Genomic DNA, 15,825 nt, shown 5'->3' on the forward strand with positions numbered 1-15,825 from the left:
AAATTTACCTGGGAAAAGTGCTTAACCCAAGTTTGCCCCACCTGTCCCCATACATCATAGCTGCTGCAGCTACTTAACTACCTTTGTGAAGAAGGAGGCTGTGTTTTGCTGAAATCTGTGGGGGAGTTAGTCATTCTTTTTGATTAGCACTTTCCCAAAAAAAAAATTGGTGAGATGGTTCAAGAGTTTAAAAAAAGAGTGATAATTGGTGTTCAGCCTTCTCATAACTTGTTTTTAAAGGGCAGGCTCAGATTATCCCGGGAGAATAGGATTCAGAAGTGAATGAGTGTTTGAAAAAGGTTTTAATTGCACTTCTTGCAAAAGTGAAAATGTGTTTTTCATGGTATTAAGAAGGGTCTAGATTGATCCTACTTGGATTTATCTTGTGTATTTTGGCAAATATTTATCAATAATTTATTTGGCATTATCAGTGGTATAAGCTTCGGGGCAGTCATCATTGAAAATGGATGCAAACTCATTTTCCACGTGATGTGATTACTGTGAAAAATGTAAAACACTGACTCAGAACTATTTGTAGCTTACATAAAGGAATCTCCGTGATAGTAAATGAATGTAGATTCTGTTTTGACTAGTAACTGGTAATAGAAAATAATCTTTATTTTTTTCCCCCTAGATGTGAGGTAGAAAATCGATACCAAGGAAACCCTCTCAAAGGAACATGTTATTGTAAGTGTTTTTGCAATTCTTATCTATCTGTCTTGAGTAAAAACCAATACCAAGTTTGAACAATGATGTGGAGAAACAGGAACCTTTGACATTCTTTGTGGGAACCTCAAATGGTTTACCCACTCTGGAAAACGTGTGGTGGTTTCTTCCACAGTTAAAATAAACGTACCAGACACTGCTCATTTCTCTCTTCCCCCAGCCCCTGGCAACCACCTTTTTTCTGTCTCTCTCTGTCCTGGAATTTGACTGTTCTGTGCACCTGCTGATGTAGAGTCAGACAGTATTTGTTCTTTTGTGGCTGATTCACCCCACTGGTGCTCAGTGCCCTCGCTGCGGCCACGTGGAAGCACGTGTCACTTTCCTTCCTTTTTAAGGCTGAATAATACTCCACTGCCTGTAATGCCACGTTTTGTTTGTCATTCATCTGCCTGTGGACACCTGTGTTGCTCCCACCTGGCTGTGGGAAATAATAGCTGTGTCTGTTTGGCTGCTGTGACATAGGGACCCAAGTATCTCTTCAGGCTCCTGCTCCTGGTTCTTTCGGCTAGATAGCATTGCTGGGTCACATTACAGCTAGATCCTGTTTTTAATTTTTTGAGGAACCACCATACCGTTTTTCACAGTGGCTGCACCGTTTTAATTCCTGCCAGCAGTGCACAAAGGTTTCAGTTTCTCTGCATCCCCACCAGCACTCATGATTTTCGTTTTTTTTTTAATGGTCACGGTGGGTGTGCAGTATAGCCTCGTTATGGTTTTGAATTAAATTGTATCATCCTTGGCCAGTAGGCTCTCTTCCAGGCTGTGTTCTTTTGCTGTCTCACATTTGTCTTTGAAAACTTCCTTGCTTTCTAAAATAAGATAACCAAGACACATATTCCTTGCCCTGGAAATGAAACGAATCATTTTTCTCTGGAGTCATATACCATTAATTTACAGCTTTGTACACTGAAGCAAACCCTAGCAGGTAGTAATGTTCAAATAATATTTGTTAGGTGAGGTAGCCTCAATTGTGGTCATGATAGAAGAAGATTTTAGTGAGTTAACCCACATAAAATGATAGCCCGCAGGCTTAATAATCTTGGGAAAATGTCCCAATCTCCAGGTATTGATGAGCCAAAAGTGCTTCTCTGGCTATTTGAATTTAAGCAAGTAAGTCTGTATTGCTATAGACCTGATCTTTTTGTTTTGTTTCAGTTCTTTAATAGACGTTTATTTCTTTTCATAGACACTCTACTTATTGACTATCAGTTCACCTTTAGCCTCTCCCAGGAAGATGACCGCTATTATACAGCCATCAATTTTGTGGCTACACCTGATGAAGTAAGATTATTTTGTCTCCTTATTTTGTTTTGATTTTGTTGGATCTTTGTCTTGGCCATATCTGTGGAAGCACGGCCTCAGAAGTGGTCTCAGAGAGTGATATTTAGAGGTGCAAGAAAGAAATGTTAGAACGTAAATTTTCTCCCCTTTCCATCTCAAAGACAAGAATGGTGTCATTAAGATTTATCAGGATCTGGGCCCTCCCTGGTGGTGCAACTGATTAAAGGGCAGCACCACATAGCTAGCTGCAGCCACTTCAGCACAAGTTCAATCCCCGGCCAGGGAGGTGACCCACATGGCGCAGCAGACCTCTCCTATCTTGCCCGCTGCTCCCCTTGGCAGTTTGTTTCAGTCTGTCTGCCTGTTCTGCTCCCCACTCTGTCTCTGGTGAGTCCTCTCACAGCCCCTAAACCTGTAGCCTCTACCCCAGGTATGCATGCATGCATGCATAAACAAACAAGCAAACAAATATTTTAAAGAAAAAGTTACCAGGATCTAATACAGACAGGCATTGACTGCACACTTACTTGGTCTGCACATTAGGAGAGACGGCAGCGGGGTTTTCCTGTCAGAGAGCTAGGTGGGTGAGCCCAGGTTTGTTCTCTCAAGATGAACCAGAGGCCTAATGGACCAGCCCCCCCAAAAAATTGTGGACTGAAATTAATACTTCAAAAAAGGTGTCAAAGGTGACACTTCTGGAACAAGTTCTTAGCCTCATTAGAAGGTTAAAAACAGCGAACCTTTAGGCAGGTCCAACAAGAAGTCATCCAGAAATAATTGAAATTATTAGGATCTCTACTTATGTTTCACCTACCCTCATTCATGGTAACCCCATCTTGCCATAAGGTGTGACGTAGTGGTAGAAGGGCGCCAACACTGTAGATTTCATGAAGCTCCAGCAGTTCTTTTCATCCAAGACTGCCCGTCCGTGTCTCTGCGGGTGTCTCTTGTTCCTTTTTTCCCTTTCCTCAATAAACATACCATGTGCTGCTGAAAAGTAAAATTAAATGAATAAAAGTATAGCTTCTAGAATACAAAGGACAGGGAAATAGCTCATTCAGTGCCCACTCCAATACATAGTGAAGTTTTACTAAACTTGACAAATTATTTAGGAGCCTCCTTGGAGGTTTATTTCTTGCCAGCCCACATAATGCCATTTACCATTACAAAACTCCTGGTACAGTGCTGTGTTGGCATCTTTATACCACTCGGTAACAGCTGATGGCAAAGATGGATTCTTTATCAGTGGCAGTAGACTAAACTTTCCAATAGAAATCTTAATAGTGCAATTATTTCTGGCTGACATATTGACGATAAGTATGACGAATAATATACAGAAAACAACATGGCAGTGAGTCAAAGTGACAAAATATTCTTCTGTTAACAAATGTTATCAGCAAATGTTGCCAAACTAAAAAATAAATGAATCAATAGAACAAAGTCCACAGTATGACTTGTTTACAATTAAATAAAAGTAAGAATAATTTTTTATACTCAGTGATAAAAATATAATTTTTTATATTCAGTGATAAAAATAAACGATATCTGGCCCTCTCTGGTGGTGCAGCGGGTTAAAGCACAGTACTGAGAAGCTAAAGCCACTTCAGCATGAGTTCGATCCCCGCCTGCCCCAGAGGTGACCACATGGTGTGGCAGACCTCTCCTGACCCGCCCACTGCTCCCTGTCTCTGGTGAAGCTTCTTGCCGCCCCTGAGCCTCTGGCCTGTACCCCAGTTCTTGTATGCACAAATAAATAAATCTTTAAAAAAAAAAAAAACAAAAAACGATATCCTTGAGATAGTCTCTTGAGTCAGTAGTTTTTAAGTACAAATAGAAAATGACTTCCAGTGAAAGTGAGTCATGGAAAAACTGTAGACATATCATTTGAGTGACTGTTGAATGGAATTTTTTTTGTAAAGGCTGTAGGAAAAGCCACACTTGGAATTTATTTACCTCCTTATTCGTAAGCAAGTGATTGGTGTGATCAACCTTTCAGGACATAGCTGGCGTTGCTCATTTTACTTTAAATAAACATGGTGGCTTCTGTAATACCTCTTCATGAAATGGGGAGTGGCCATCACATCACGTCTTTGGTCTTTCTGGGGTTTCCTTGTTATCTTGTGATAGGATATTTAATAGAGTTATCCAGTACATATATCTTTTGTCCTTTATAAAAAGCACTTGATCCTTTCTCTGGAAAGAAATAATTGTTGGTAGTGTGCTGCCAACAAATATTAAAAATAAATAAACATTTGAGCTGTTCCTCCAAAAGGAAGTTGAGTTTTTTCAGTAACATGACAGTAACTGCTACAGGAGAAGCTAGCTTGGAGACACATTTTGACAGTGGCTCTTTGACCCTGTCTCCATGGTTGTGATTTTGTGCTATCAAAATACCCTTAAAAATCTTAATTTTCTAACAGTTCTTAATTCAAAATGAAGAATTTCAGCGGGATTAGTTCCATTTGTACACTGTAAAAACACCTCTGGATTCATTCAAAAGAATAATTCTTTCAGCCTCAAGAATGAGATGAGCCAAATTTCAATCAAAGCCAAAATTTAGTATTATGTTTTACCCCACATGGGCTTCAGGGCACTTCTTTCTAAGAATGCACTTTTAATCAATAAGACCAAGAATCAAAAATAATTAAATTACCTCTTCAGATTGCTGGATCTCTCAGTGGTAAATCAGATTGTTTATTTCAGTTTTATATGTTTTCTTTTTTAAAAAATTCCCTTTTGGGGAACTTTGCAGCATGTATAATCTATGTGATCAGAAGTACGTAGGTTTACCATGTAGTTGAATATAAATTAGGGCACTTGATCAGGTGTTTTACCCCTGAAATTTGAAAACCACTACCCAGAGGGTCCTTAGGAGGCTGACCCCCTAATGTAGATCACAAGATGGAAGGTGTGGTGCTCTGGGGAAGAGCTATTTTTTCATGGAGTTCAGTGTTTAATGAAGCATTAAATCCCATTCACTTTTATGGGAGGGAAATTATTTGGAGTACAGGACTTACGTTAAGAAAAATTAGTAATTTGACAGACTCTTCTAGAGATGTGTTTTTCTTAAGGGATTGTGAAATATCTGTTTTGTAAGTTAAATTGAGAGTAGTAAGATTTTATTTCTGCTTTCTTGTAAAGTCTGGAAACTTACAATTAATTTTCCATTTATTTGCCCTTCTCATTAGCAAAACAGGGATTTGGACATGTTCATCAATGCCTCCAAAAACTTCAACCTCAACATCACATGGGCTGCCAGCTTCTCAGGTAAAAACATAACTAGAGAAGATAACCTGAGTGGAGGTAGTAGATTGAGAAATGTGTTATAGGAGTTGAGAAAGGGTGTTTGGAAGACTGGCAGATGGGTTTGACATCCACTTCGCCTCACCAGCTGGAAGTCACCTTAGCAAATGGTCAAACCCTCCTCTAGACCTGTGGGCGATTCATCTTACATAGAAGATAACAGCAGCGGGGTGGCACGGATTGGGTCACGCCTGCCGGAGTCTGCTGTGCCATCAGCCTCGAAGTGCTCGCGGCCCCTGCTCTGCTGCCACCTCTGCTGCCGGTGTCCCAGTGCCCTCTGGGGCCCCTGCAGCATCCCCAGTCCAGCTGCAGAAGGGGAAAGTTCGGATGACTCTGTTTCAAAAAACAGAGACATTTTTAATAGGGTAGGAATGTAGGCACAAGGAAGTAAACATGCTCTGGGATTCAAATCAAACTCTCAGAGCAGTTTTTGTTATCTTGTTTATCTTCCTATGATTCTTTAAAGAAGGCCCAATGGGCAGAAAATCTACTAGAGAAATAAAGGCTGGGACTGATATAATGGTGAGGAATGTAGGTCAATTTGAATTCTGCCTATTGCTTACTAGTACTGTGCTTTCTGAGTCAGTCCTTAAAACTGGGATAATAAAAACACCTACTCATGTAGAATGTTGTGAAAATTCAGTGATAAAGGAGGTGCTCAATGTAGTGCTTGAAACTCATGACATGGTAACTGTTTTGTCATCATGACTACTATTGAGATACTGGTTATTTGGTCAAAACACAACCTGTTAGATTGAAGCAAAATAAAAACACCAATTTTGTACATCACTTTATATTTATCATATCTTAAAAAATATTGTATAAAATTCAGAAAAAGTCAGAAACTTACAGTGACAAAGATAAGCAAGGTAGTAGTTTAAGCAAAGTCCAGGGCCTCCTTGGTGGTGCAGGGGTTAAAGTCTCAAGCTATATAGCTATCAAGCTATAGCCAGACCCTGTGGCTTGAGTTCTATCCTCAATCTCTCCTGCATGCACACACTCACACACACACACACACACAAGGGAGTTAACCCATAAGGCACAGCAGACCTCTCCTGTCTCTCCTGCTGCTCCCCTCAATAGTGTATTTCAGTAGATCCACCTGTTCTGCTCCCCACTCTGGTGAATCCTTTCACCCCCCCCACACACCTATAGCTTATACCCCAGTTCTTGTATTCGTAAATAAATTTAAAAAAGAAAGAAAGAAAAAGTCCAAATTATCAGAGCCTTTGTCTGCAGAAAGTGAATGGTTTGCAATGACTTTCTCCTTGAGCACTCAGCCGTGCAGAGTACTTGAAGAGTTGTGGGCAGTGTGAATGCCATTGCTTGTTAATAAGATTCTAGTGTTTTCTGAGCTTTCATGGCCATATATAGCCTGTTTCCATAGGGGGTGAGGGCTGCTAGAATCCCCAGTAAAACTACTGTATGGGCATAGGCTTGTGGGTTAGCTTGCCCGGCTTCAAATCCTAATTATACTTCTTGGTGGCTGTGTAACTTGAGTCATAGGACTTAATTTGTCTGAACTTTAGTTTCCTAATCTGTAAATGAGGATGATAATAAGGTTGTTGTTAGTAGTAAATGAAATTGAGCTTTTAAGACTGTTGCTGGAACACTAGAAGGTTGAGTGACTATTATTATTATTATTATTACTAACAGGGGCAGATTCTATCTTTAAAAAAATTTTTTTTTCAAGTTCATTTTTTTTTTCTTCCTAACAGCTGGAACCCAAGCTGGAGAAGAAATGCCTGTTGTTTCAAAAACCAACATTAAGGAGTACAAAGACAGCTTCTCTAATGAGAAGTTTGATTTTCGCAACCACCCAAATATCACTTTCTTTGTTTATGTCAGTAATTTCACTTGGCCCATCAAAATTCAGGTAAGAAGTGGTTTTTGGTCTCTCACCTACAAAAATGGTGTAATCTCTTTCCATGAAGGCTACATGCACTGATTTGGAACTTGGGGTGAATAAGAGTGACAGTTCCCTTGCCTTTGTGACATCTGTGGCACATACACACCTTAAAGAAGGTTGAGTGGGGATGGCTTGATTCACCTAGAAAGGAAATTTACAAACATTCTTGAAAGCCAGTTAGCATTTAACAAATTTAGTCATTACACCTCTATGCATCTCTTCAATGAGCACTTGCCGCATAAAAATCTCTTGATCTGCACACAGCTTGAATTCTGAAATGAGTCAAGTGGATATAAGTGAAACAAACGCATATGTAAACAGTGCACCGTAGGTGGACAGTGCTCTGTGAAAAGATCCCAGAGCTGCAAGTAGCATTAGGAGAAGAGGGAAAGCGGGAGAGGCAGTGCTCCACCCATTGAAGAGCGGAGTCCCGCGGTCTGGCTGGATCTCAGTCCTGACTTGCTCACTCTCAGACCAGCCACTCAGCCTCTCCGAGTCTCCGGTGCTCCGCGCACGGGGATCTGCAAGCGTAGAGCCAGGCGCCCGCATTGCCGGGCCGCGACTACCATCACCAGCCTGCTCCTTTTGCCCTTTCTGGTCATCCACCACTGTGTCCTCAAGGAACTTGCCTTAAACCAGTGCGGTTTTCTTTTAACCCCCCTTCATTTTAGGTAAATGTGGAAATCGGAATGTGTGCTCTTTTCGGAACTGGCTCACCCCCAGCTATGGAAACACAGTCAAGACTGGGGCTGTGGCCATTTGCCAGTTTTCAGTAGCATGATCAGTAAAGGAAGTTGTCATTGAGCACATAGGAAGGTTTGAAATCCAATGCTAGTGGTTTTATGTTCATGTCTTGGGGCTGTGGCTAAAGAACAATCAATCTGGTCCTTTCTAGAATATGAAGGACAGATTTTTTTCTCACGATTCTCTTTCCTTTTTCTGTCTAGATAGTCTGTAGATTTGTTCATCATTTAAGTTGCTCCACTCTTTGCTCTTAGACACACTCTGTTTCCCTCCTTTCCCAGTTTCCTTATAGCATTGACCACACTCCCTGCTTCTGTTTCCATCAACCCCACCACATCCTGAACCAGCCCAGTGGCTGAATTCTTCTTTCTCTTCTCCTCATTGCCTGGGTGGAGTCACTGACTTCCATCTCCTTTCGTCCCCTGTTCCTCTGGCCAGTCTTTTTAAGAAGTCTTCTTCCTGGCCCTTCCTGGTGGCGCAGCGGGTTAAAGCGGGTTTAGCACTGAAAAGCTAAAGCCACTTTCACATGAGTTTGATCCCTACCCCGGAGGTGACCCACATGGCGTGGCAGACCTCTCCTGACCCACCCGCTGCTCCCCTCAACAGTGTACTTCATCCATCTGCCTGTTCTGCTCCCCACTGTGTCTCTGGTGAATCCTCTCACCCACCGCATCTCTGGCTTGAACCCCAGTTCTGTATGAGGAAATAAATAAATCTTTAAAAAAAAAAAAAAAGAAGTCTTCTTCCTTAAACTGTGACCCACAGTTTAAGATGTAAAATATGAAACTGTAAGGCTTTTAGGGGGGAAAAATTGAGAAAATCTGTGTCCAAGAGCAAGGCAAAAGATTGTTAGACTTGACAACAAAAACATGATCCATAAAAAGAAAAATCATTTGATTGGATCACATCAAAACCAAATTCTTTTGTTCTGTGAAAGACACTGGTAAAAAGATGAAAAGACAGCTGTATACTGGTAAGCCATGTTTCTGACAAAGCCCTGCATCTAGACTAGATGGGAAACTGTCAAAACTTAACATTAAAACACAGCAGGCAAATTAAAAAAGGGACAAAAACATGAAGAGACATTTTACTGCTACAGAGGTATACGTGGTAAATAACCACATGAAAAGGCGTTCAGCATCAAAGGGCATGAAAGAAATGCAAATTAAAACCACAGTGAAGTACCTCTAGATGCTCTCTGAATGACAAATAAAAACTAATACCAAGACTAGAGAGGATGCAAAGTTGTATCACTTACACACTTTTACCCCCTTTTTAGAAGGGCTTTGGGGATGAGGTCACACATACCCACACTTAAGAAGAAGGGAACACACCCCAAGATGGTGGGAAATCTCGTTAGACATCCTAGAATTTTCTCTGCCATTAGACGGCCTTTGGAGTGGGGCTAGCAGGGACTTAGCTGGTTTCTCTGACCCAAGGAGGCTGAGCTAGACCTGGTCAGTAGAATTCCCGTTCGGTAACTGCTAACACTATCAGGTTGTAGAGCGCATGCACTTGTATAGTATTTGGTTTGGGTTCTAATGAATATACCCGTTGACTTGTCGGTTGTGATTCTTTTATACCGACACGCTTTGTTATGTCCAAATCTGATTGAACTTCATAGTGAAAGCTGAAAAATGATAACTGTTCCTGAGATTCTTAGTGAAAATCCTGACTTACGCTGCTGACGTTTTCTCCATCTGGAAAGAGGGCTGTGCACATAAACAGGCCTTTGTGCTGGAGATAGCTGTGCTGTTGCCAGTGCCGAGGTCCAGTTTTTTTCCTTCCCAGTACCCTGTTGCTCCACCCTCCGAAAGTCACTGACATGGTTTTAGAGCATTTCCTTCTAGAGGATCTCTTCCCCACACTTACTTTTAAAAAGTACTGATTTTAAGCTTAAGAACCAAAGAGATGTTGATCTTCCGCCTGGTTCTTTGGTCCTCTTGCCCTGGGCTGGGTCCCTCCCTTGAGTAAGACCCATTTATGAAAGCTGTCTTGAAGAGCACTTGTGAAAATAAACGATGGCATGCTCACCACCTCCTTTGCCAAGCTTTTCTTGAAACAGCAGGTAAGTTCTGCAGAAATGTGTCTTTGCTGTTTGGTGTCAATGACCTGGGTGTTCGGCACAGTGCGGCGCCGGCAGCCTGCCTTCTCCGAGTCTCCACCGGACCTGGTGGACAGCGGTTCTGCCTACATTTGGGGCTGGGCCTGATGTGCCTCGGCAGGGCTGAGCTTGCGTCTTCCTGGGCCCCTGTGGTCGTGTCCTCAGCAGAGAGCTGCACCTTTCTTTACTGCTCGCTTTTCCTCAAAGCCTTGGCTTTTCTAGATGTCGCCCTCTTAGAGACGGGACAAATTGAGGAAAAAGGCAGCGTGCTAAGGAAGAGAAGAGGGGAGTTATCTAAATAGTGCAGCGTAGGCTGGTCAGCCAGATTTTAATTGACTTTCAGGGTAGGCAAAAGCCTTGTTTGTCTTTGATTCTCATATTTTAAAGTAAAGTAACTGGGGAAATCTAATTCTCTACTGAGAAATTCATGTAAACACTGGTGCTTTAGAAACGGTAAGGCTAAACTCAAGTTCCTCTACTCTGAACCGACCCCAGGATTCTTTTCCATAATTAGGAACAGATCAAAACCTATAACTGCTAACTGAGGGAATTTGAAACTAACTATAAAAATCTTTGTAGATGCAGTTTAAAATTAAAAACACCACTCGGACTGAAAAGGCCTGTGTGTGGGAGGACAGTGGGTGTGTTGGGGCCAGATGTGCCTGTTTTCTGTTTGGTCTCTCCTGTGGGTGCACACCCCTCCCTCAGCCCCCGCTTCCAGAAAGCCATGCTAGGTGTTCTCTCCAGTAATAGGGGCTCCCGGGTTCAGGCAGACCCGGCGTTTGGGAGGGGAGGTGTCTGAGACAGAGCACAGACTGCAGGCCCTGTGCGGTGGGAGGGTGGACCACGGAGCTGGGCTCTGGCTTGCTACTGCCTCTGCAACAGAGGTCGTTATTGTAAAGTGGAACTAATATTAAAGCCTCTCCGTGCTGGGTGTTTCATCTGCTAGTTTGTATAAGAGGCTAGTGTTCACAAGTGAAGGCAAATACATAGAATTTGTATTGAGAACTGGGCATTCATTTAGTTAGAGCTGTGTTTGTGGGCACTAGCAGATTGCTATACTGAGCAAAGGGTGTGTAAACACGTGTTGACTCGGATATCTTCTTTTAGTAACCACTTTATTGAGATAGAATTCGCATGTCATACAGTTCAGCCATTTAAAGTACACAATTCGGTGGTTTGGTTTTTTTTTTTTAGTATGTCCATAGAGTTGTGCGACCATGACCACAATCAGTTTTAGAATATTTTCATCACCCCAAAAAGAAATCCGGTCCCCATTAACAGTCCCTTCCCATTCCTCCCTGCCCCCAGCCCCTGCCAGCCGCCCGTCGACTTTGTTGTCTCTGAGGATCTGCCTGTGCCGGTCACTTCATGTAAATCACTCACGTGATGTTTTTAAGGTTCATCCATATGTAGTCTATTTCAGCATGTTATTTCAGGACTGAGTATTATTCCCTTGCATAGATATACCGTATTTTGTTTATCCATTCCTCTGTTGGTTGGTCCTGGGGTTGTTTTCACTCTTGGAACACCGCAGGTGGCTGCAGTGGGTCAGCCTCTGGCAAACCTCCCCCAGTGGCCGCCACGGCCAGGACCCCCTGACTTCTTTGACAGCCATTCAGTCAGCATCCCTGCTTGCCTGGAGGTGGTAACAGTGCACCGATAATGCCTCTTTCTGTCAGTGGTGACAGAGATGAATCTGATGAACAACATTTTATATTCTTCTTTTAGGAAGGACATTATCTTGAAGCGAGTGCATACTGAACACATAAATGTCAAAGGAATGAGCGGTTCAAAATGAGCTACTCCCCTCACGGTAGATTCAAGAATTGCAGTTTGCAGCAAACAGGAGAGTGTTTTATTCAGATGAAAGCCCAGGGAGGTAGCAAGCTGAGTTTCTTGATGTCAGGAGCCGGGGGAGAGTTGAGAAGCCTGGGAATACTGCTCTTGGTTGGGTTAAGGGCTCGAGTTTATCTTTCACTCAGACCTTGAACCCAGGAAGCTGAGTAAAGGTGCTGCTTGTGACCTGCCCACTCATGTGACTTGTTTTTCTACCACAGATTGCCTTCAGCCAGCACAGCAATTTTATGGACCTGGTACAGTTCTTCGTGACTTTTTTCAGGTAATTTTTACTTGTACAAATGATATTTGTTCTTTTGATTCAGGCACTTCATTCCATTAATTAGCAGTCAAAAAAGACAATAATCCTGTGTTTGCACAGCCATCCAAACTAACTTTCTAGATCCCTGACAAGCCGCGCCTGTGGCAGGATTGTGCACTTGGGCTAGTCTGTTATAACGAAGACATTTGGTTTGTCCTGGCTTTTGCTTTTGTCCTGTGCTTTCCACATACCCCACACTACAATGTTGATAATTTGGTTCTTCATCTGGGGAGAATTTGTGGTCAAAAGATATTTAATTAATGATGATTAATGATTAATGGTGATTACTGGTGTGTGCTGCATGATATGCTTCCTCTTGCTTCTGCAGATAGTCAGGTGATTGCCCAGAGTTTTAAAGCTAAAGGTAATTTGTTAGACCCTTGGGAATCTTTTATTTTTATAGAGTTTGTCCTTTATAATTTCATTCTTATGGAAATACCACATGTACATAATTGAAAATAACAAGTGTGGGCCCTCCCTGGTGGCGCAGCGGGTTAAAGCACTGCACTGAGAAGCTAAAGCCACTTCCACATGAGTTCGAATCCCGCCTGCCCCGGAGGAGATCTACATGGCGTGGCAGACCTCTCCTGACCCGCCCACTGCTCCCCTCGGCAGTGTACTTCCTCGATCTGCCTGTTCTGCTCCCCACTCTGCTCCCCACTCTGTCTCTGGTGAAGCCTCTCACCGCCCCTGAGCCTCTGGCCTGTACCCCAGTTCTGTATGTACAAATAAATAAATCTTTAAAAAAAAAAAAAAAAAGAAAAGAAAATAACAAGTGTGGGAGTACTTACAGGCTGAAGCCCAGCATCCTGCCCCACACCTTCCCAGTTGTCCCCCGACTTTGTTTTAGCTCTTCTGACACTTCACCCAACGGGCCCTCCATGTCGCAGGCGCATACAAAATCCTCACCTCCCTGCGGCTGGCCGGAGTTCCGGCACAGCCTCGCTAAGTCCCTGGCCCCCTTAGAGTCACAGTGACCAAAAAACCTCTGGTTCCTGCTGAGTTGAACTTAGCTAGGTGAGCTACTGTTGACCTTTATCATTTATTTTGGGGAGAGGGGGTGGAGATCGTCAATCTTTGGTTATCCTGAATATGGTATTTGTCATATTTTGCTTTTAATCCTTTGGTTTTCTATGTGGCTGCTCTCAATATAGCCCAGTATTCTGACCACCAAAACATCTCTCAGTGTGGTCAATCACTAGCAGGTGTTTGGGTTTTAGTTTCCCTTGGAGATGGCTCTCCAGACCTCCCTCCTGCCACCCTCTCCCACACCCATTCACAAGGCCTGCAGCATGGCTGACATTGTGGCCATTTCTTTTGCCTTCCTCTTGAAGGCACTGAAGTCTGTTTCCTGTTTCTCATGACTTTGTTTCTCTGTGTAGTCCCTTTTTTTATTGGGGCATGTTTTCCAGGAGATTCCAGAGGAAAGGAACAGGGGAGGCAACTTTCCTGTTAACTTCACTGTTTGTAAAGGTCTTGATTTTGCCCTCGCTTTTGATTAAAAATTCTAGGTAGGATATCGCTTGTGTTAGAATTTAGGAGGCATTTTGCTGTTTCTTCTAGCTCCTAGTACTAAAAATGCTAATTCCATTATAATTCCTTCTCCTTGCATGCAACCTGTTTTTTCTCTTATAAAAGATTATATTGAACTCTAATAGAAAATTACAAAAAAAATAAGAAACACAAATTGGTGAGATAATACATGGAACACATTTCTGAAACCGCTGCTCAGGACTGGAGATAGAATGTTAACAGTGCCCTACTCAGATGTTTCCATCAAGCACAGCTGCCTCTGTCTTCCCCAGTCACCTGATTTCTAAGGTTATACATTGTATTTGCCCATTTAAAAAATCTATATAAGTTAAATCACAACAAATTTTTAAAAACAGTTTGAACTGAATAATGAAAATATTAAAAACTTGTGGGTTGCATTTAAATTTATACTTATAGGGCTTACCTTAAAATCTATCAACTTTAGCTACACAGTAGAATTACTTGGGAAGCTTCTGATGCCAAACCACATACCAAACTAGTTATATTAGAAACTCTGGGGATGGAGTCAAGCATTCAAAAACTCTCCAGGTAATTTTAGTGTGCTGCTAATGCATACTGAAGCTAATTTTAGGAAGCTAATGGTTTATAGACGTCTCTGTTGGAAAAGAAAAAAGCACTCCACAATAAATTAGGAAAAGAAGTGCTAACTAAAGAAAGTAGAAGGAATATACACAGAACAAATATTAATGGTATGGGAGAAAATACAGTAATGAGAACTAAAAGAATTATAAGTTGGATCTTTGAAAAGAATAAGTATACTATTGATAAATCTCTAGAAAGAATAACCAAGGAAAAGAGAGCAAACATAAAAATAATATCAGAAATAATAAAGTGGGCATTACTCCAAATCCTGCAGGCATTCAGACATTTTCTTCCTTCAGAAGAGTATTTTATGAGTACCTTTAAAGCAGATAAATTTGAAAAAGGAATAAATAGTATGCCCTGATTTTTCAGAATCTAAAAACTGTATACAATATACTAAAATGGACAAAGAAGAAGTAGGAAACTTGAATAATACTATAACTTTTAAAATAGATCAACTTGTCTCACCAGATGAACTCTAGGTCCAAATTGCTTCATTGGTAACTCATAACCTTCTAAGGAAGAAATACTATCAATATTAGCTAAATTTCCTAGAGACCAAAAAAGAAAAAATACTTCCCAATTTATTTTATGAAGTTATTAGCACAACCTGATCATATTATGAGAAAGGAATTTAGAACCAGTCTCATTCATGAATGAAGACTCAAAAATCTACCATTAATCTAAACAGGCTACCAGTTGTGTGTATTCCAGGAACTGCAAGGCTGGTTTAGCATCAGAAAAACCATTATTGTGTAATTCACAATAATGAGATAAAGGGAGAGAATAATATAATCACCATAATCAGTGGGGGAGACTTTTGATGCAATTTAATATTAATTATTAAAAACTAAAAATAGAAAGAAATGTCTTTAAATCTGATAAAGGAACCATTGATAAGCCAGTAGCAAGCCACCGTTCATTCATGGTGAGATGCTTTTCCTTTGACTGTGGGAACAACATTGTGATAGAGGTTCTAGCTAGACAAAATAAATAAATAAAATGCATAAGCATTGGAAGGAAAGAAATCATTACATGATTGTATCAATATAAATGCAAAAAAAATCTACAGATAAAGTATTACAATTAGTAGGTGAAGTTTATCAAAGTTTCTAGATACATGCACAGCATTAAAAAATCAGTTCCATGATTCACAGCTCTTTATCAGTAAGTTAGAGGCTGGCACAAAAATGATGAGATTTTATACTGACCTGGCAGGGGAAATGCCATGATCACAAAAATCAGTTTTATTTCCCATAGAAAACTCTCAGGTGCCCTCCTCTCCCCTGTACCCTGAATTGAGAAATCCCTTCCAGAGTGGTGCTGGAGAGCAGAGGCTGCGTGTCAAGATTCATCCGTTTCCTGCCGGGCCCACTCTGCCCACTGTAAGCTGATGACTGACAGAGACTGTCAGATTACTAGCTTGCCCTTTTCCAGGAAGCATTCACTTGTATACATATA

At 41.5% G+C, this 15,825-nt stretch overlaps 1 protein-coding gene across 2 annotated transcripts in view; it reads left to right on the top strand.

The window, feature by feature from the left end:
• The window catches only part of ATRN (attractin), a 100,412-nt gene that overhangs the window by 71,022 nt on the left and 13,565 nt on the right, over positions 1-15,825 (top strand). For both annotated transcript variants that reach the window (XM_012728267.1, XM_004687360.2), the window contains exons 21-25: positions 635-687; positions 1,913-2,007; positions 5,196-5,274; positions 7,029-7,186; positions 12,128-12,189. In XM_012728267.1, coding sequence (XP_012583721.1) covers positions 635-687; positions 1,913-2,007; positions 5,196-5,274; positions 7,029-7,186; positions 12,128-12,189 — 447 coding nt within the window. The remainder of the gene's footprint in view (positions 1-634; positions 688-1,912; positions 2,008-5,195; positions 5,275-7,028; positions 7,187-12,127; positions 12,190-15,825) is intronic.

The sequence above is a fragment of the Condylura cristata genome, unplaced genomic scaffold (genome assembly GCF_000260355.1).
Source record: "Condylura cristata isolate star-nosed mole 26May11 unplaced genomic scaffold, ConCri1.0 scaffold00022, whole genome shotgun sequence".
NCBI classification, from domain to species: domain Eukaryota; kingdom Metazoa; phylum Chordata; class Mammalia; order Eulipotyphla; family Talpidae; genus Condylura; species Condylura cristata.